The sequence below is a fragment of the Neodiprion pinetum genome, chromosome 2 (assembly GCF_021155775.2).
Source record: "Neodiprion pinetum isolate iyNeoPine1 chromosome 2, iyNeoPine1.2, whole genome shotgun sequence".
In the NCBI taxonomy this organism is placed as follows: domain Eukaryota; kingdom Metazoa; phylum Arthropoda; class Insecta; order Hymenoptera; family Diprionidae; genus Neodiprion; species Neodiprion pinetum.
In genome coordinates, this window is record NC_060233.1 from 6,503,730 (window position 1) to 6,525,390 (window position 21,661).

General features: G+C 42.5%; 1 protein-coding gene across 1 annotated transcript in view; it reads right to left on the reverse strand.

The window, feature by feature from the left end:
* Shrm (shroom) overlaps positions 1–21,111 on the reverse strand; it is a 152,506-nt gene extending 131,395 nt beyond the window's left edge. Inside the window, exons 1-2 of the mRNA XM_046610014.2 lie at positions 21,059–21,111; positions 19,855–20,400 (exon numbers count right to left, since the gene is read on the reverse strand). Coding sequence (XP_046465970.1) covers positions 19,855–20,400; positions 21,059–21,111 — 599 coding nt within the window. The remainder of the gene's footprint in view (positions 1–19,854; positions 20,401–21,058) is intronic.
* Between the last annotated feature and the right edge of the window lie 550 nt (positions 21,112–21,661).

The window sequence follows — 21,661 nt, forward strand, 5'->3', positions numbered from 1 at the left end:
GGGCATTTCACCTGATCAAAATGGCTCGGTTGTCAGGAATGAAAACGTTTTGATTTTTTTTTTTTTGATTACAGTTAATTTTCAAGTCATGATACGTATAACGATACGATGATCAATGAAAATTGATGAAAAATCAAAACTATCTTAGTTTTTCAAATTAGTCAAAAAAAAGAACCTACGGTTTCTTCTAAATTTTCAACGAGACTCTTCTGTTACTGTGTATAGAAAAACGTGTATAAATTTCAATTATGGAAGTGAATTTAGTTCAGAAGCTATGAGTTTTTTTTTTTTTTTATTCCTCTGTTAAAATTTGCCTCAATTACCTCGTGCATAATTTTTCAAGTCTTTACGAAGTTCGTGGACGAATAAGAGTTTCAGAAGCCAGAGAAAAAAATTCTGGTTTCTTTGGTGTTGAGAAGAGATGTCCGGAGAAAGAGACAAAAGGGGGAAAAATGTAGATCCGCACGAAAATGATGAAATTTGGATCTTTTTAGGAAAAATTGTGATCAAGTCGAGTTGACCGACGAATTGTTGGGCTCTCGAAGAGCGTGAGACGCCGCTGGTCGAGGGAGAGTTTGGTTGGGGACTATTTTACTATTTTTTTATGGTAAGCAGATGAAAGTCCAGTTCGTCGAAGCGACGTATCTATGCTAAGCAAATGTAAATGTGAATGTTAATGCTCTGGATTTGCATAATTCGCCAGTGTTTCTCTCTTTTGTTCAGATACACACGTCCAGTCTTCTTCATTCCGTTCTCCCCTTAATATTCTCTTCTATCTGCAGCTTTTTACTCACCCCGGGTGAAATAACAATCACGGCTATTCCCAAACGCCCGGGTATGAAACCCACTGTTTCAAAAATTAAGTGACAATCAGTTGTCTCGCAAACTTGAGGCCACATAAAAATTCTTAACCCCATGTAGAAAAGTAGTTAGGTAGTCGCAAATGACAACTTTTAGACATTTTAACAATATACTTCCTCGAATTGTATCCTTATACCCATACCAAGTAGAGGATGTCTACATATTATTCAACTTTTTATACCCACAATAACAAAAGAATTATATTTTACATATATCATATCATATGTATGGTGTCGCGTGTTTTCAGTTTTAAATTGTACGATTCGACTGACACGAGACATTCTGGTTTTTACCACTTTTATACTCAAGATGATATTTATCATGGCTTCTGACTTGTCCCAACCTTAAATCAATGCTAAGGACAATTTTTACCATCACTTGTCTTTTTCTTTCTTTTTTTTCATTGTATATAAGTTGACAGCCTGATGTATGCGTACCTGTTGTCGGAAGTTATCAGCTGCATTCTTTAGAAAGCATGACGATTTGTACAAGCATCTTAACTATTTGATCACCTTTTATTTGGTAAGATTTTTCTCCGCAAGCTTGTTAAGTGTGACGATATACAAGAATGTGAATTTTTGAACGTACAGTGTAGATGATATCGTGATTTCGGTTAAAACTAAGTACTTCCAGTACACGTCCGATCCACAAAATTGAACGATATTCCTACGATTGCAAATAATGTCATTATCTGGATAGTGCATTAAAACTTTTTTATTTTTTTGCCCACGACCAATTTCAGCTTTTTTTGTAGCCTTTATTAACCGTGCACGCAAAATTTCTCCCGCAACGCAGACATCCATTGTCCAATTTTGAGTCTGATGAGGTCCATGTTGAGGTATCAAGAATCTCTCCCTTGGTGAAGAGTCGCTCGAAATTCCGGCTACCTTGGGTCCTCCTTCTCTACCAAACAATGCCCTGCGGCTGCGGAATTCGTTACGTGTCGGACTTATTAATTAACGACCTTCGAGCAGAGGCGAGAAACTGTAACGGCTGAAAAGGTCTTATCGTTACGAGATATAAAAGGCGTCAAAAGGTCGGTCCTGACTAGCGCCCGGAATACAAAAACCTGCCTGAAATTTCTAAGTCATAAAGTAAGACAAAGCGGAGAGAGACCGGCACTGCAGGTTGTATAATAAGCAGCTTCTGCAGACCCCGACATCGACTGTTTAGTGAATGGCGATTATATTTGGTTTCAAAAACGCGCGCGCATAATTACGGAAAACAGTATATAAGTATAATTACGTCAATGTCAGACACTCAAAGGATAAACCATCAAGGCTCGATAATTATTTTACCAAGTGCTCCTACATTTTCAGGCCGAAGACGCAAGATCCGTGACATGAATTAATGTCCAGGGTGTTTGTGTAATTCTTTTCACCTTGTTGATCATCAGCAATCCATAATATTGCTATTCAAATGAGCAAACCACCATTTTTCAACCAAACCAACGAATCCTCCCAAGATATAGCTGTTTCAACATCACTGGAGTCCAAGTTTAATCGCGGGGCTCTCAATTTTTCAGAAAAAACGGGCTTTATTACGTGAAAGAAATTTGCATAAGTTTCCTCACCGATGGAGTTGGAAATAAGCAAAGTAAGAAGCGCAAGATCTATTAAATATTCTAATATTCTGGTTCGCCGAAAAGTTGACAATTATTTAGTATCATCGACAATCGATTCGATGGTTGAATCATGCTATCATCCAACTCGGAACTGCGACACAAGCAGTGAACTCCAAATTGAACACTGAAACTCGTTAGAAACGTGACGATATTTTGGTTGATAATTTTGACTCGTAGTTAACGTTGATCCCAACCCTAGAACCGTCAATAATCGATGACAGCTGCAGTCTCTGTGGTATTTTGGCAGGTGCTCAATGCCTCCTGGCAAGTGCCACAGAGGTTGCGTCGAAGGACTTTAGTGACCGAGGCAAAGTCTCCACGACCGATGAAGCTATACGGCATGGATTGGCTATAAATGATCCAGCATACCCTGGAGGGCTTCACCCTAGACTGTGGAAGTCGAGACTCTTTGAGTTTGAAGTTTGGAGCGTATGGCTGTGAGGCGTTGAGGAAGTGGTCGGGCCGGTTTGTAATATAGACAAGTCATTTCTTTCCTGGCTGCTACCGACCTGCCCTTCGTATATACGTTTAGCCCAACGGGGCTTCTCCCATAATTTTTTCCACCGCTTTTTCTTCCCTCACTGAACTATCTGATGGAAATTAATTTACCCGGTCAGATGTAGGTATTACGGATAATAGATTAATGGTTCTAAGATGGAAAAATAATTGGAGCTACTATACAGATAGAGCCTCTCGCTGCAACGACCGAAGATCTTCCTCCGGATTGTCACTCGCCGTTCACCATTGACGGGAATCGACTCGCTATCGGTTTAATTGACCTCCAGTCGTATAGCAAGTATTTATTGCCAGTTGAACGTATAAAGCTCGGAATCAGTTCATCCTTCGATTCAGCCTAGAACCCATTAGAAGCAGTACCCTGAACGTTTTTACTTCCATCGTCGGCTAATTGTAAGAACAACTCGAGACGAGACATCGTTGCTTGTACAAACTGTATCGCATCCTTCTGCAACTTAGGCTACCCTCTGTTTTGTATATTCACGTTTTGTTTGGTTGTTTCTTGAAACCGAGGGGCTAGTTGAACACTAACGTGTGGGGTGCAGGCCTCAGACCCGGCACACAGAGTCCTCGAGACGCTACTTCTGAAGAGGGTAGCTCCACTCAAGAGACAGCACTCGAAACCCGGAAAACCAGCACAACGGCAACGTCGCGGAGACAACGATTTCGGTGCTTGTAAAAACTTGGAAGGTTCAACATTGCGAATGGCCGATATGTTAAAATTTCAAACATGCGAAAATAAAATAAGGAAAGATGACTTGTTCGAAATCTTGATCTTTCATTATTTTATCTTCCCACGATTGAAATTTCGATACAACGGCCATTTGAAATATCGACCCTTCCAAGTTTTGACCCCCACCTTAGAATTTCATGCTATGCGTCTATACCTACATTGTCGAAACACTCTTCTTATTATCTTCGTGATCATTTTCGCATGGTCAGACTGGTCGTTGAATCCTTGGCTTGTTTCACTCTTCACAGATTGGTGAAATTTTCTCTTGAAGATAAGAAGAAAATGGACCGTCAATGACCTCGGTGAACGGTGTCGTATTAATTGTCTCTCTTTACCCGATGACTGAGAGGTCATGGAACTGAAGCGTCGAATATTAGAGATGATCTAACGCTTCTTCGGAAAGCCACTCGATAGTGTAGTACGTTTTTACAGTGCAAGCCGGATGAGAACCGGCTCTGAAATAAAGCCAAATTCATGGTGTTACGAAACCCATTAGACCCAGTCGTATATCTTGCATGGTATACCCACCTATAACCAGTCGGAAGGTGTGAGCAGAATGTATGCGAAACTGTACACGTGCGTAACAGACACGCACACGCGCAACCACGCGTACATCGACACCGGCAAGAAATTGAGAAAAGAACGGATTCCACGTGGCGCGTATCGTGTAAGATATTATTATAGAGACGGCGACGAATAGGCGCGTGCTGCAGCTAAAAATTGCCGGGTAAAAACTATTATCAAGAAGAAGTTGCAGACTCTCGTCTGCCATTAAGCGAAGTCCATATGCTCTGCAGTCTCTTGAAGCAACCTCGTGCGCTTTACCGCCTTTACAGTGATAGTAAGATGAAAAAGAAGGCAAGAAAAAAAAAACAAAAGACAGCCACGTGCCGAAACTTTTTTCGATGACTGTACGTCGTTCCTTTCGGTAGAATATCTTCAACTATATTCATATGTATACGCATACTTTTCCTACAGAGTTGAGCTCACGAAGATGCCGAAGAGACGATTCAAAATGGGATGAAAATTCTGGTAAAACATTTCACCGGTTTCGGTCGAGATGCAGCTAGGCATTAGAGTGTATTATCAATGTTCACAAAAACCTTGTTTACATTAAAGTAACTCAGTTTTTGTAAGTTCCAATTGTTGATAACTATTAATGGATTTAACTTGTTGGTCTCTAGTGGAATAATAAATCTTTATATTATCACGTGAAAATAAGAAATTTATAGATTATTTTTTCTGATTGTAAGAAAAATAATGTGTGCTAGGAGAAACTCGATTATTTTTATATTTTGTTTATTTTTCTCGTATTAAAAATGAAAATATTGATCCCACAAGTTTTTCGAAATAATTATTCATTCTGAGATGAAAATAATGAATCACGCGTAGACTAAATATGCAATAACTGTAACCTATCACTTCGTGTCACGTATAATTTTATCGTCGGTCTGCGCAATATAGAGTTCAATATAAAAAAAAAAAAAAAAAATAACAATGTAGACATCGGTTCCGGATTTCTTTAACGTAACTCGCCGATATTTGAGTAACGGCACGTAATCGATAAATCGTTCACTTGACCTAGCTCGGAAAATGAAACAAGCATTGACAGTGAATCGATCGATTTGCACCATCAGAAACGGGTTTTGTGGTATTGCGACGAAACGAGATGAGAGTTGGACACGGCAGGAGGTATCGGATAAGTCAACAAGTTGTTTCAATTTGTGGTAATACCGGTAGGATGAATCGGTGTAGAAAGTGTTAGTGAAGTGGTTAGTGCCGAAGAGGTTGATGCCAGGCATTGTTGCGCAAAGAGATGGATATTCGAGGATACGGCCTCGGGGCGTTTGTAAGATCGTGCGAGTCTAACGTCGAAAGAAATCGTTTAAGGAATCGGTAGAAAAATTTTATAACAAAGTCCCGTCGTTCTTGCAGAGGCCCTCATCGATGGACACCTACGTGTACCTACAGTACCACCTACCTACCAATTACGCGGTTCGGCGAGAAGTTGTATAACAGAGGCAGCATAACGGCGGCAGTCTCCTGCAGCTTTGCCTGCCCGTTGATAAAAGTTCATTGAATTCCACAGGGGGCCTTGAACGATTTTTTGCGCTTCTTACGCGCAAGGATTATTCGTCCTTTTTCCTCAATATTATAATTAATAAACTCCTTCAACGCGCCATGAACGCCAGTCTCGCTTCTATCATAGGAGTATTAACCGTGACCTTGGCTACCCGCAGGCTAAATAAACTTGCGGAATAGTTGACTCGTGTGATCACAACCAACGCGTATCGAAACAGACTTCCCGAGTCGAAATTTAGCGGCTACATTTGACGCGACCGAGGCTTATAGAAGCCTACTTTGAGGAAAACTGAACCTAGATATCCTGAATCTCTTTTAACTGATTGAATAAATAGAAAATACGATTAAACGCATGTGTAAACCAATTCCTATTCGTCGGGATTTTAAATTGATTTCATAAGTTTTAATCATATTTTTTGTACGTCGATCATGATCAATCAGAATCGATGGACCTTTATCAGCGGGGTAGGAATTTGAGCGTTAGAGAAGGGTTTCAAACGAGCAGGTTCAACCCTGTTTCTGGAGGGTTAAAGGAGGTTCTAAACAGACACTACCTTGAGCCTGAACTTGGTAAATCGGGAAATTTCGGACATTTCTAGCCTCAAAGTAGGGTATGAGATTGCACTGAAATGGAATCTACTTTACTATTCTTAAACCCTACGTAGGGTTTCAAGTAGACACCAAATTACGAGTCGGGATTTTTCCAACACTATTCGGACCATGAGGCTTATTTTTCGTCGCCAGCTACAAAGTTCGCCGGCATATATAACGAACGCTTCGACGTAGGCACGCATCGCTGGTTCAAGCATAACAGTTACGGTTAAACGTGTGATAGGTGGAATTTTAGTTCACGTGATTAATGAGTAATTTAGGGGCATTTGGTACGCACAAATCGCCACGAATGATTTTCTCACTCTTCGGTCGGTTAAGGAGCTGCCATGATGAAATTACATTTTTTCTTTCTTTGCACTATTTCTTTGTACTTTCGAATACTCGTCGTAGCTTTAGAATATTTTTCCTCGTGGACGATTTCTTACCTTTCATTATTTTGCTCGATAGCAATAAGTATACAATGAGTACGATTTAATTAGATACAAACACGCTTCAAGTGACTAAAGATACATTTTAATTTTAATTTCAACCTGATTTTAAAAAAATCACCTTTTTTTTTGTTTTACCATCTTATAAATTTGGCGACGAGGTTATGATAATGATAATATGAATAATTTAAAATTATCGTTAACTTGGTGAGAATACGACAAAAATGAATCAAGATTTTTGAAATACGTCTATTACAATTATCTAATTCCTGAAGTGAAACTTGATCTGAAATCAAATCTATTTAAATCCCATGGTGCAACTTAAAAGCTTACTTAAGATAACGATACGCATGTTTAAGTCGCAGAAGAGTTTTAAATTACGACTCTCGTGAGAAAAAAAAAAAACTCGGTTAATCTTTTTCCACAACTCCCCTCCCCAAATACTTGTAACTAATTATTGCAATTATAACCAAACGTTCGTTTACTTTTCAGGGAAAAACTGCAACACCTCGAAACAGATATCTTCATTTCTTGTTTATCTTTTTTCTTGTTTGCAGTTTGAGAAACAGTGTAACCATAAGCTGGAAGCTCATTTGTCTCGAAGCCTGCATCAGACTTCATGTCACCGCGCATGTTCAACACGTGTATTTTTTTACTGCGTTTATTATTTCGTTTTTGTCTTCAAAATTTTTTTCACTCATGTTCATTAATTTTTCATGCATCGTAATAATCGTATCGTAAAATGTTGGCATCGAGCAATTACTCACCGATTCGAAGTCGTTGGAGGGACGAAGAATAATGATTATTTTTTGCAGGGAATAAAATATTTACCAACAATTTGTTACGCCTATACTCGCGTTTACGGTAGTTGTGGAATATCGAATTGAGAATGCAAATATCTTCATTTCGTTTAACTTAGTATAAAATTGCAGGATTTGGTGCATAGTTCATTCGAATTAAAGCTCTATAACGTGAATGTACACTTTAGCATCGAGTAAAGAATACGGCCCTGCCGTATAACTCTTGAGATGAGCTGACACTGGGTAGTTACAGAAAAAAAAAGAGCGAGAAAGAAAAACTGAACGCAGCAAAGAAACAGAAACATACAAAAAAGTGCTCCTGAATTATAAAATAGAAAAGAACAATGCCTGTCGCTAGTCAAATGGCAGAGCGAGATTTGGCCGATTGCACAACCGTTAACGCTCGATTAAACGTCTGCGAGAGTTAAAAACGATGCGGCCTCTGTTGAAACAAATCTACAGCTACTGAAATGTTGAAAGGCGATACGAGTTGAAATTACTTTGCTCTAACGCTGTACGCTTTTCGATTTTCGACAAACTGTCTTGATTATTCAGGGGGTCGTAAGAATTTTCACGAACCGAACATACGGACCTGGGTTATAAGTAATTAAATCAATTTCTTACAAATAACCAATGTGGACAAAGATTGATCTCATAGTCAGAAATTTCAACCTATATTGACCACGATATGATATGATTACACAGGTTTGCAAAAAAAAAAAAACATTCTACTCAGCTGCATGAGATGTTTTTGGTAAATATTATGCTTTCGAGTGTGCTGCATCCAAAAATGACTTCCATTTCCCTCCTTCGCGTAGAGTATTTTTTTTTTTAATACAAGGCGTTTGCATAAAAAAATCATAACAATAATGATAAACCACGATTTCAATACAACGAACTAAACAATATTTCCAAATAAAATTAAACAAACAATTTCTTCATGAAATTTACTTAACATTCCGTGTTCATTCTTTTCACCTATGAAACCCTTTCTTCCTCTCTTCGATACTTCTCCGAACACGCTTCGACTTTCCATTTTCTGTTTCCCAGTTTGTATTTATTCTTGAGTCTCATTTTGATACATATTAAATAAAAGTTAGAAATCACTTTTGCGTAGGATTTGTAGAATCAATAATAGGATACCAAATTTCGATTTAAACAGAAATTTCACTCTAAATGTAACTAAAAACACGAGTTCAAGAAAAAATCTGACGCGATGGAACTTTTTGAGTATATTTTTCCCGGTTTCAGTGCGTGTGAATCTATAAGAAACAGTATAAGAAACCTCTGCAGTTTTTTGGTCACAGACGTGTGTAATTAATGGTACCTACAAGCGTGAGATGAGAAAAAAAAAGAGCAGAAAAATACGAATCGTTATCGGATCCAAATCGAAGACAAAAAGTTCAATTTACTCCCTCAAGTCTCAGTAATTCAAAGCGTCCGATCCACTTTTACTTCTGACTTTGCGATCGTCTACAATTATTGGCGCAGGAACTACAACGCGATGCCCGAGGCTCAGCCTGATTACACGCTCTTCTGATATTTACTGCAATGGCCGATAAGGCAGGTGTTCGAAATGCACAGCTTCCCGTGCAGCATATTACAATGCATGTGTAAGGAGTCGTAAATGCCCAGAGGATCAAGTGACGTACAAGCTGGACCGAGAAAGAGAAGGAGAGCTTTTCTTCTCAGCTGGTACACAAAAGTCCAAGGGTTGTGTCAATATTTATTATTTACATCCAACCGACTCACGGGTCACTTTCAGAAGAATACCGTCCGCATTGTGTTATATTCCAGATTTTGTCGAAGGTTTCCACATAAAACTCAAGAAAGGCCGCCGCATCCTTGCACTTCGTACATGTTTGGTCTGTTTCAACAGGTTTTGCCGCCATGATTGTTTCGACAGGAAAACCACGTCTCATTTTTTAACATATATACACGCAACTCATTCTCGACACAAAATGGCGGCACTAGACAGACTCTTAGGTATGTACCTGCTTGAAGATGTCCAGTATGTTTCAAACGATTAGCAGAACATTACCGACGAAAAGCGAAAGAGAGCGGGACCAATGCGGCAGCGTGACGTCATTGTACTGTACTACGAGCCGGTTTCTTCCCTGCCTTTCATCACGTATTTACCGACGGTGAATAGCATGTCATCCGTCAAATTTGTATCACACTTGGCATCAATCCCTGACCATTTCACAACATACATTGTACCCGTTACCTGCAGTGTGTCTCTTTTCGCTTGTGAATACCGAACTCGTGTGTTTTGAATACTCGTTACTTCAGTGAGGATAGGAAGCAGGTGTATGTCAGTGACGAATTTTTACAAATTGAATCATATTAGTTCCTGTTACGGTATCTATGAAGTGTGATGTCGTCCTGTGACTGAAACACAACGTGTGAAAGATGCACTGGCATGCCTCAAGTGCGATGGTATACAAATTCAATTACTGTGCTTATGCGATTTACTCCCGATGTCCATAAGCCCGACGTAATATCTCGTATAACGAACGGATATAGCCGGTTACTCAACGCCCAAGAACGCGACATTCTCTTTTAACGTCCAACAACGAGCTCTCTACGCATAGCAGGATTGATGGACTTTTATTGTCATCCGTTAATTACTCAGTTTTGATACTTGTGAAATGAAATGTTATTGCAGCTGACGAATAATGCGTGAGAAATTCTGCGTGAATAAGATGTCTGGCCGTTGGAATAGCCTGACATGATACATAAAAATTAATTCCCTTCATCTTCATCCATAAAAACTGAGTTGCGTCGAGTTGTTTCGAGATATCCTTGTACAAATCTACTCTTGTAACATTCGACAAATCTAAGTGTTTTAGTATTAATAAAATCAGGAATACTATTCCATCCAACCCGCTAATAATTATTATTGTTGGACATGTTGACGTGTAAACAATCGCGTATGCTTATGGCGAATCGAAATTTGTTGCAGGCGATTTTCAATCATCAGTTGCAGCGTTCGTTTTGATATTCCATATCAGCCAAATAGTATCGGAGGTTGGATACTTGTAGTGGTTGATCGTTGTGTAACGGTTAATCGATTGTTCCCGATGAGGTACAATCGCTTCGCGAAGATCGAGAACCAGAGTAGCGCTACTACACACACATATAGGTAGGCAGGTATGTCTCTATAGGTAGTAAAGAAGAATGACTTTTCTCGTTGTCGCTACACACGGTTAATTTATTATTTACATCGGCGTGTATGGCACCACCTGGCTCTTGTAGTTGCTGCTGTTGATCTCTGATAAATTTTTGATTATTCGGCTCTCCTTCTCTCCCACCCTTTCTTAAGGTATGTATTATATTAAGTTGTCCGCTCCACGCTGGTGACGTATAGCCTATCCGCATACCTTATCGCTGCAATGTACGTGTAAAATCAAGCCATTACTCTATGCGCAATATATACATACATGTACACCAACGAAACAAAGTACAACGAGATCTTCAGAGCTTGATAAAACGAACATTGAAATTTATTGAACTGCAACGCAGATAAGTACCGGTCTTCTCGCTTCTTCTGGAAGTACCAAAAAATTGACAATCCATTCTCTTTGTACTGCGTCACTGCACGTTAACGATCTTTAGGCGAATCGATCCATACTCATTTTCAATGTTATATTTTTCTTCGTTATTGTAAAAAACAAGTGGACGACAAGTGGAGCTAATCAGAAGAGACCCGGTGGATTACCGAGAGCCTTCGACTTCTTCCTAAATGGCATCACCTCCCTGAGCTGCGTCCGTTTCTCGTCAGTACCTGACTGTGGCTCGCTAATCTCAGACTGCAAATGGTCGACTTGATCCTTCCAAAAGTCTCTTAGCATCGAGACTCGTTCCATTTCTCGTAGGACAGGTCTGAGGGGTGAAACACACGTCCGTTAATATCGTAAACTAGTGTTACGATCGTCGACGAGGGACAGGAACCACTCACGTAGCCAGCATCAGTCCAGCCTGTTCCCGCTTCCTCAGATACCGATTCCGCGTGTTCGAAAGCTGAGCTCGCATGGCCGAAAGATCCTCGCGGCGTTTGTATACCAAGTCAATAATTTGATCGTGGCGAGACTTTTCGCCTTTGATTTCGTCGTGCAAAAACGAGAGTTTCACCTTTCCGTGAGTAATGGCCGCCATGATGCCGCAAACTCTGAGAAAGATTGAAGCTGCGAATGGATCGAAGTCCCGATCGAGCGAGTTGGAAGACCTTACCGCACCTTACCTGCTTCGCGCCTTCTGGAGTTCCTTGTTACGCTCGTCGATCTTAGTTTTGGCGGTGAGATTTACGGACAAGTCGGCCTCGTAGTCGCTGATCTTCATCCCGGGACCGAGGGTCTCGAGCCGACGAATCCACGCGTCGATTTCTTCGAACTTGTACCACTGGCGAATGAAGACGTACCGAGCATGAGCGACCTGCTTCCGCCGCGCGGTCTGTCGGCGTATCATCTCCTCGACGCGCTTCTGGGTGAGTCGGCGTCCCGTCGTGGCGAATACCAGATCAACCGCGACGGCGTTTTCCCTCGAGGTCAGATCACCGAAGGCCTCGGCATCCGCCGACAGCCTCTCCTTGACTCTCTCGCGTTGGACATCTAGTGCGGCCTTGATCTGATCGTCCCGAGCGCGAAAGTTCTCAGATTCCTTTCTGTAGAAACCCAGAAAATGCATGTATCGCTCTCTTTCCGCCTCATCCTCGAGGTTCGAGCCGTCATCGATCGGCGGGCTTCCGGTTACTTGGGTCTGAGATACAGTCAGATGTTAGAAAACCTCCAGGAGATTCGAATGCAGCAGGGATTACGGATTCTGACCAGTTGGAGGTGCCTGAAGCACTTGAACTCGAGGTACTTGTTCCGCAGACTCAAACTCGGTCGACCGCTCACCAGCTCCCGTAGCATCGTTAGCATCGCGTTCCTGTCCCCATAGATCTGAAACATGTCGCGATATTCGAAGAGGTTGGACGCAGCTTGCCTAACCGGATCCTGGAATTGATCGGCTCAAACATCAGTCGTACCTCTGATGGAATCTTGGACAGATCGGTGTCTGATTTGACCTTGATATCTTTGATGGTCGGGAATTCGTAGTCCATAAGGACCTTCTCTTCTACATAACGGTGGTCCTCTTCGGACTCCTCTTCTTCCTCCTCCACCACTTCCTCCTCCTCCTCCTCCTCCTCCTCCTTCTCCTCCTCCTCCTCCTCCTCCTCCTCCTCCGCCTCCTCCTCCTCTTCTTCTTGTTCCACTTCCTTTTCCTCCTCTTCCTCCTCCTCATCCACCTCTTTCTCTTCTTCTATTTCTTCCTTCGTTGGCCCAATATCCTGTTCCTCCGTCACCTCTTTATCCTCGACCCTGTCTTCTCTCGCTTCATCCTTGATTCTGCCTACCTCGTTCCCGTTCTCCAGCGAGTTGTCCTCGTTCACATATTCGTTTAACGAATCGACGGTCATGCTGAAGTGCATGGGACTGGCTGATGGACCAACGACGTCGTTTGCGAACGTTAGCATCTTCATCAGTTGCATTTTCGAATCCCTGGCCTCTGATCCCGTATCCAAACCGTCGGTTTGAGACTGGGCATTGCGCGGTAAGGAAACGTCTTCGTCAGAGGCCGCCGCCATTTCGGCAATCGACTAGATCCCGTGATGGTGCAGTCCTTAAGCCGACGTCAGAGAATAATGGAAATAAAACGCTGGCTGAGTAAAAACTATGGATGATTTGAAACCTGCAACTCTAGGTTATTGAACGAAAAACGAAAATGGCGAAAACATCGCCGCCAGCGACGGAACGAATCGATTAATCGGACTAACTGTCAGCGAAATGAAGATAGGCGTGCTCCGTAATATCTGAATACGACTTGCGCACTCAGTATTCGAGGATGTTCCCAACATTCAATCTTTCACAGACAACGTCACAATATCCTGTTTGTCTGTATCCGTTTCGCGATGAGAGACAAGGTCGCACAGTCTATGGACAATTTCAAACGATCACACCGGACTTCCGAAGTCCTGCTGCACTTATCTTTCCCAAAACAGTCCTGCTACCGCCCACTCGACGTCAGATACAGACTCCCAATTCCATCCGGTCCCTACAATCTCTCGCCAGCTCCTCGTTACGGGATTGGATAGGTAGGTACGTATTTTATCACTCCACGAACAAGATCAAGCCTCACGTCGTGTCCGCCGGGCCGTTACCCCTCGGAGTCCGTGAGGTCCGTTCTCCGCCGAGGATGAGGATTCCGTACCTACGTACCGGGATCGAATGGCGTGGGCCGTCGCCACTGCATTCCATCCGGAGGTTCAAGGATCGCTGCTGACGGTGCTCACTATGACGTCTGACTCGTGCTCTGGCGGGCACCAAGACTTCAAGTACCGCCTATGCTGTGTCCGGCTGTCAATATTTCGTCTTCCCCATTGAGCATGTTATCATCATTCCTAATTATACACTGGCGGAACATTGCTCTCTGCCTTCGATAGAATACCTCGCCTGACTGGCGGACCGCAAGCGCGGCCAATGAGTCGAAGAACTCGAACGGGTAAAAGTCGTTCCAAGTGCTTCACGACTCGCGGGTATAACTCCTGTGAAAAAGTATCTCACAACAAGCGTAACACTTGAAGCAGCTTGTGCGTCACTTTTATGTACCCCGATTTATCTTCTCTCAACGAATAAATACAAGCACACCCGTCGTGTTCGCCATACTCTTACGCCGTGCTTAAACAAATGGATTTCAAAGATTGAAATATGCTCTTTCTCAATGTCTATCATGATAAGTGCTCCAATTTCATCTGAGCCAGCGATTTCACGCACTTCTTGTATCCCTTGATACTGGTATACATAAATACCCGTGTTCAAAACTACATTATACGAACATTTAAGAAGCTAATATAGTGTGTTCAACGTATACAAAGTCAAATAATCCGCTTGCGAACTTATTTTTGTAGAGTGAAGTTGAAAAGAAAATCCACTTAATTACAACGAGCATCGTACGGAGATATCTTCCACAGGCCATAACACTACGTTCAATTTTTGACCTCACACATACTTCAGGGTGATGTCCGTCGGTCTCTAACGTTCGATTTCACCGTAATTATATATAATCATCGAATGGAGATGCTACCTGCAGTGGTGAATAAATTTGACCTCTTTCATGCCTGCACAATAGCAATATGCTATCCCCTATTTACCTCAGGCGCCTGGAGAAGAAGACTACTCACGGGTTCGACGTATAGCCAAAGGTTTTTACTGCACCTATTATTACTCGGAATAATTCACCGTCGCACCAGGTGAAAATCTTTTCAACGGGCAGATCGAGTCTCGGATAAACGCAAGTGCGCGCGAAGGCGAGTCCCATTTTACGCCGGGGTCGTGACCTCGGAGGGTCGATTTCACGGCGAGATTACGAGCAACGCGACGACCGGCGTTCTGCCCTCCTGGGTTCACTGGGCATCGGGTTGCATCGACGTCTCCAAGGACCCCGGGGCCCATCCGAGGGGTCAATGTCTCTTGGTGCGGGAGGCCCGATAGAGACTTGGAGACCGAGGGGGAGTGAGAGAGAGGAAGGGAGGGAGATAGAGGGGGACGGAGCGCCCGCGCCACGAGCCTCGGGGCCTGAGGGGCCAAGGATATCATCTGATCTCACCGGGTCCAAGATGTCACCGGCGGTAATCCCCTGATACCTCGAGGACAGGACCGTGCTGTACGAAATTCTCCAGCTTCTCGATGTCACTCACGTGCGACTAACAAGAAAGGTACCCGAGCTGTACCTCGTCAATTTTCTTCATTCTGTAATATGTTGTCATGTACATTGGAAAACACTGGACACGCATTTTTTTTAGATATGTCGATTTGGTAGTTTATCCGATATAATCCATCCGTTAAATAAACCAAAAAAAAACCAAGGGATGTTATCGTATATCGATAATGGGATGATGTGTCTAATGGATGTTGTCAGAAAATATACCTACGTCAATGTCGGAAAAGCCAAAAAAAAAATCGTTTCGAATGTAATAAGGAAATCTTGAAAGAATCCAACTTCCTCTACTTTGCAGAATATGCATTACTTTGCTTATTTCGTTACGTTAGATCAAATTTTTGTCTTCAATAACAATAAAAGCACCAGACGTCTGGATCATGGATTCTGCTCACATATCTAGGATCATTTCCTTGGCCTAACAGTAACAATGATGAAGAAAACGACACAATTAGTGGCAGTGACAACAATACGAATCACAATGGGGTGGGATTTGTGTTGTTCGATCAATTCGTTTACCTACTTTAAACAAGTCTTCACATGCATCAGCGCATGTGCAGCTGTGTGCATTTCACCGTAAAAACAACACCGCTCAAATTTCGACGGAGGCTGCATGATATGCAGCGATACGAGGGCCCCCGTGGCGAGCTTTGAGTATAAGGTATATCTAACGATGAGGGAGGGAGAGAGAGAGAGAGAGAGCGCGCGAGAGTGAGAGGAAGATAACCGGGGGCAAGGAAGCGAATGGAAAGCGAGAAAGAAGAAATGAAAAAAAGAAAGCATCTACAGAATGACCCCGGTATCTGGTCCCGCAGGGTTATTCTATTTATATCAACGTCCCGGCTATATTTAGCCCGCCTTAAGCCCTACAGGAAAGTATGAGCTGAGGTCCAAGAGGGGTCGGATGAGGAAAGGGGGGAGGGGGGGGGTGAAGGTCTAGGGCCGAGAATCCAGCTCCGTGGCCGAGGTGATGGTGCCCGAAGATATCACTAACTGCTCGATGAATACATTACCGCCTCCTCGAGTCCGGCGGTATGTCGTACTTTTGCCCTCAACCCACTCCTGCACCCGGGTTCCATACCTTCGTCCTCAATACACACTACAAGCGTATAATGCATTCGGTGTGTCTAAGGAGAAGGACCGGCGTCCCTCTGTCCTCCTATCGCCGTACCCATACCCGAGTTATCGAAGTATGCGGGAATTCTTCCTATAGACGCACACACATACACACACATACGTTTCAGGCGAAGCCGGTCGCGGTAAATGGGACGGAGTTAACGGAGGAGATCCGCTTCCAAGGAGTAAAAATTCTCTTTTTATTATTCTCACACACGTAGTGTGTCGATTATATCCGCTATATGCGATTTTAACGAACCACCATAGACCGCTGATGTAGGGATTCTAAGTACTCGTCGTGGTCACAAAAAGTTTGGGAAAAGATCCTCTCCTCCGTCCTCCAACCTCACCCTGACCAGACTCAACGAAGGAACATGTACTCTCTAAATCCAAATCAATGAGAAAGATACTACTGGAAGTAGTAATCGGTGCGCCCTTGGAAACTGGCAGTGTGAAATCGTCTAACTTTTGCAGCGGTTGTTATCTGATCGGAAACGAAAATCTTCTTCGCGTAAGCTTGCGCGAAGTAAAAAAGAAGCCTGGTGAAAAAAGAATGGAAAAGATTGGGGTGTTCATCACGTGAAAGAAACCCACCTTGGCTCATGTATGCATGTATGGTATAAGAACAAAATGAACTGATTGAAAACTGAATAAGGGACCTAAACGATTCCCAGGGTACTTATACTAGTGCTGAAATGCTCTCTCTACACACCTGCTTCTTGAATCGGTTCTGAACGGCTGAAATTGCAGCTCCGATGACTGCATGGTTCTGCATTTATGTACAGGCTTACTCTGGCAAAAGGCCCTGAAGGGAACACACTTAAGCGATATACCAGACGCAGAGCTATTACATCTTCCCTACGACTCGGAGCGAGTTCACCAGAGTCGTGGTGTTAAATCATGCCAACGGTACGAGGTTGCGAGTCGTTGAAACTGGGATCAGGATACGCGTTGACCTCTGTGGCGTCTATGGTGCCTCATTCCTCTTAAAGAGATCGGTTTTCCGTGGTGAAAAAATTTCCGTCGTTGCACCTACTTCCTTGTGCGGTTGTTCATGAATATTACGGAATTCGAATCCGACGAACGTGTCAGTTTTTATTTTGAGGTATTAATGTATGGAGATTATATGTGGGTTGGAGATGTATTACGTGTATAGGTACCGAGGCACTTTCATTTCGGCAGGAAGGTATTATCGAACGACGGGACTCTAGACCGGGCGACCTTCGGACGTTACATTATCCCCGGACATGCAGTCTTGGTTGAGAAAAGTTCATCCGCACGCGCCTTCGGTCCTAAAAAATACCTCGGCTTCAATTTCTCTCACTGTATTTACAAGCATGTACTTGTCTATCCAACGAAAGGTAAAGTTTGTTACATACGTCCCGTTGGAAAGACCATTTGAGGATAGAACTTCTTTTCGACAAAACTTGCCACATAGCTGTGATAATACCTTCGGTTATCTGAAAGCTGTATTCCAATTCTTTTACCAAGTAATTGAAACCGATTATTTCTGCGTCACTTTATACCGCCCGTTGTCACCCTTGACAACAGCTTTTACATTGACCGCATGCTTCTGCTATGACCAAAGATGCTCCAAGGATTCCTGTATACTGTTGGCTAAACATACTTTAAGAGACAGCCATAGTATATAGCGAGTGTAATAAAACCATTGTAAAAAATTCTTTCGGGATCCAGAAGTGCTCCTAAAGTCCCTGCCGTTAAGGTTTATATACCTACATCCTCTAAGAGGCTCAAGTATCGGCTAGTGAGTAATATTTGCCAAAGTACGGATGTGGCTCGCTTATATACAAGCCGTGCGACTTAATCGCGAGTTACGGTAGTCGTTACGCGTCACAAAAACTCGAATATACAAGCTTTAATTGCGTAGCAATTAAACGCAACATGTTGCATGCCGTGGACTTGGATCATGGTACCTACTTTGTAAACTTGTAATTGAGCGGAGAGTGTACACGAAGAAAGCGAACGACGCAACGCTTCGAATCATGACTCAGGTACAAGTGCACGTATACCTTATACATCGAGCATCTAAATTGACGGTAAGGACCAAGGACCACACGAATTGATTCTCGATTTCCTTCAACTGGACGGCACTTTACAGTTTTCCTATCGGCCAAATATGTCACATCCTACGTAACGCGTGCGTTGAAGGAAGGAAAAAGTCACGGAAATCCATGGAACTCGGAAGTTGAGTTCTTCTCTAACGTACACGGAGCACGTGGGAATGCCTTCCTCCTCTCGAGCTAACCGTTAATTAGTCGTATTTAATTACAAGATCCAGTAACGCGACTGTCGCACCATCGGCAACATCTACGTACCAAGGCGACTAACGATCGGCTCAAGAACCTGAGTCTGTACGAGGCTTCTCCTTTATCAACTGGGTAAATTTTTTCGTCGAGCTCATACGCTGAACATTACGTAGGTATAATTTGTCCGATTTTATTGGTAATAAAGATAAAGCTCGTCCTTCACACAAACAGAGATACCGACAATTTCAGAGTTTCATGATACGAACAATCAAAAATTATTAAGCTCCAGATTTTTTCATCCGATTCCAATTTCTTTGATGTTATTTCGTTCACCATAGGTAAAGAGGTCTCCGGAGATCGTATGAAAGATTTGTCTTAGAAATTTCTCAAACGTTCCTCAGAGTAATTTTTGGGAATCTTGTCAACGATCAAAGCCAGTCCAAAACGCTTATACCCGTATGAAAAGCATCGGAATTTAATAATTTCAAACATTTCTAAGAATGTTAATTATATCCGAGCTTGCGTTACTTACTCGTGTTCATCTTTCATACATATTAGATGTTTCATTCGCGTTCGCCATGTCACTGCGAATGACATTGTTGGAGGTTTTTCACACGGTTTTATCTCTCTCCCTATGTCACATTACGTTATATTATATTATATTACATTAAATTATAAACAACTTTACAAGCAACTATCGCTCTAATTTTCCTAATCTTATATTTACAAATCCTGATCTCGATTATTACTTCATTGTTAAGCACTCTACCTGCACTGTATATTTGAATTCACTGTTACTACTATTACTGTTACCATCGCCACCTCAATTACTATTGCATTTTCTGTTTGCCTTATGGTCACACTACGGCATAAACGAAATAAGCAATCAATAAATCAATCGATCAATAAATCCCTAATTTATTATTCCAACGAATCATATCTCACTTCGCGGTTTATCCCCACAGAATATTATCTGCAGCATCTCTGTGAAAAAGATCGGCAAAAATGTTGAAAAAAAAAAAAAAAAAACAATATATATAAATAAACAAATACTCACCGATTTCCTTGCCCCGCGAGTATAATCCGCTCCTCCTGCGCTTCGTTCAGGGAGTGTCGACGACGGTCGCGGTTCCGGCGCCGCATGCTCTTCCCATCGCTGCTGTAAACAGGCCCGCCGCGTTTTAATACCGGCGGAACGGGCGTCGGCGGCGTGTTTTTCCCCCAATAATTATCACCGTTCGACCGCGGCCGATTGTGGCCTTGAATTTCGACCGGGCTTACTTTCCGCACAGCAGCGCCATTGTGAAAGGAACGACCGTGCTCGCGTGGCAGACTGCAGTAGAGGTTTTGCGAGGCGTACGTTAACCTGGGCGCCGATTTTTCAACGCCCCCTAGAACGGCTACGCCTTCCCTGCCGACGCTGCCGACGCTGCCGACGCTGCTCTGCACGTTCCGTTTCACCGAACCGGAGCTAACCTCGTGGCTTCCTCTCGATCCTCCGAGGTGTTCTCTCAGCCATTTTCCCAGCCCACCTCCACCCCCACCACCCCCGACACCGCCGACGCAACTTTCATTCGCACGCAAGTTTTCCGACGCTTTGCTCCTGCGAAACAAAAAACAAACCATTTTTTTCATCAATTTTAGACAATAGGCTAAACATCCGATTTGGCTAACACAGTGCAGCAACTTTTCACACAAGTTTACGAAATTTGGATGATTCTCTGCACGTAAACTTCAAAGTTGAAGTATTTAATTTATTTTTTTTTCTATATTTCCCTATTTTTTCCCTCTTTTCTTCGCCAGATTGAATGTTTGTACGAATGAAATTGTTTTCAACATTCACTCATTTCTGCACATATCATTTCACGTGTTTCAAAATTCTCGACAAGATTTCGTTTTTTTAATCCGAGTATTTCAAGAACAGTTTCATAAGGGAATCGTCTTCTTTTCCGACTTCACTCAACACTTCGAGAAAGAATTTAAGCTTCTCAAAAATCAATTCTAAAACTAGAAAAAAAAATACTCAATTATTTTCGTCTGATCAACGAACGTATTAAAATTATACATAGAGTAAAGTTGATCTTTGTTTTTCATTGAGTCAAATTTCCGAAAGGACGAAACGTTAATATTAAAAAATTAAAGAATCTCAATTCGAAATAAGATGAAACTGTAAAAATATTCGAATATTCGTAACTCAAAAACCATTGTTTGAAAACAGAGTTGTTCGACCTGAAAAAATTTTCAATCGCATCAAACCTGACGTGTTCAAATTTGGTCCAGTCGGCATGAACCGCTCCGTAGATATATTTTTCATGTTTACCAAGAGACCAATTTCAGTTTATCATAATGATATTTCATATAAAAGTATCGTAAATTGCTGCGATAAAATTTCACCGTCATCGAATTTCCTCGCGAGACAATCCAGCTCCCGAAAGATATTGCCCCGCGAGTACAAACCGATAAGGACTAAAAAAAAAAGAAGGACCAAATTGTGAGAAGGAGAGGCCGGGGGAACGGCGAGAGGCCGTTGAGGATCGCCGAGTGGAAAGGGTTCCCAAAAAAGGGCGGGGGACCGACGCAGGTTGGTCAGGGAACGGTGACCTTGGCAAGGGCAGGGATAGTTCTGGTCATTGCCGCTGAGCGCAGCATCGCGTTCCGCGTTGCGCAGCCTGCACGATTCCTGATGCGGGCTCCACTTTTTAACCTTCAATTAAAACATCTTCCCCGCCTCGGAACTGAATCCGGAATTGATTTTCATCCCGTAGTATTGATGAAAAATCGAACCTTTTCCGTAATCTAATCACGTAATTATAATATTTACGTACCTACTTAATGTCGTTGAACCCCTTTACGTACTTGTCGTT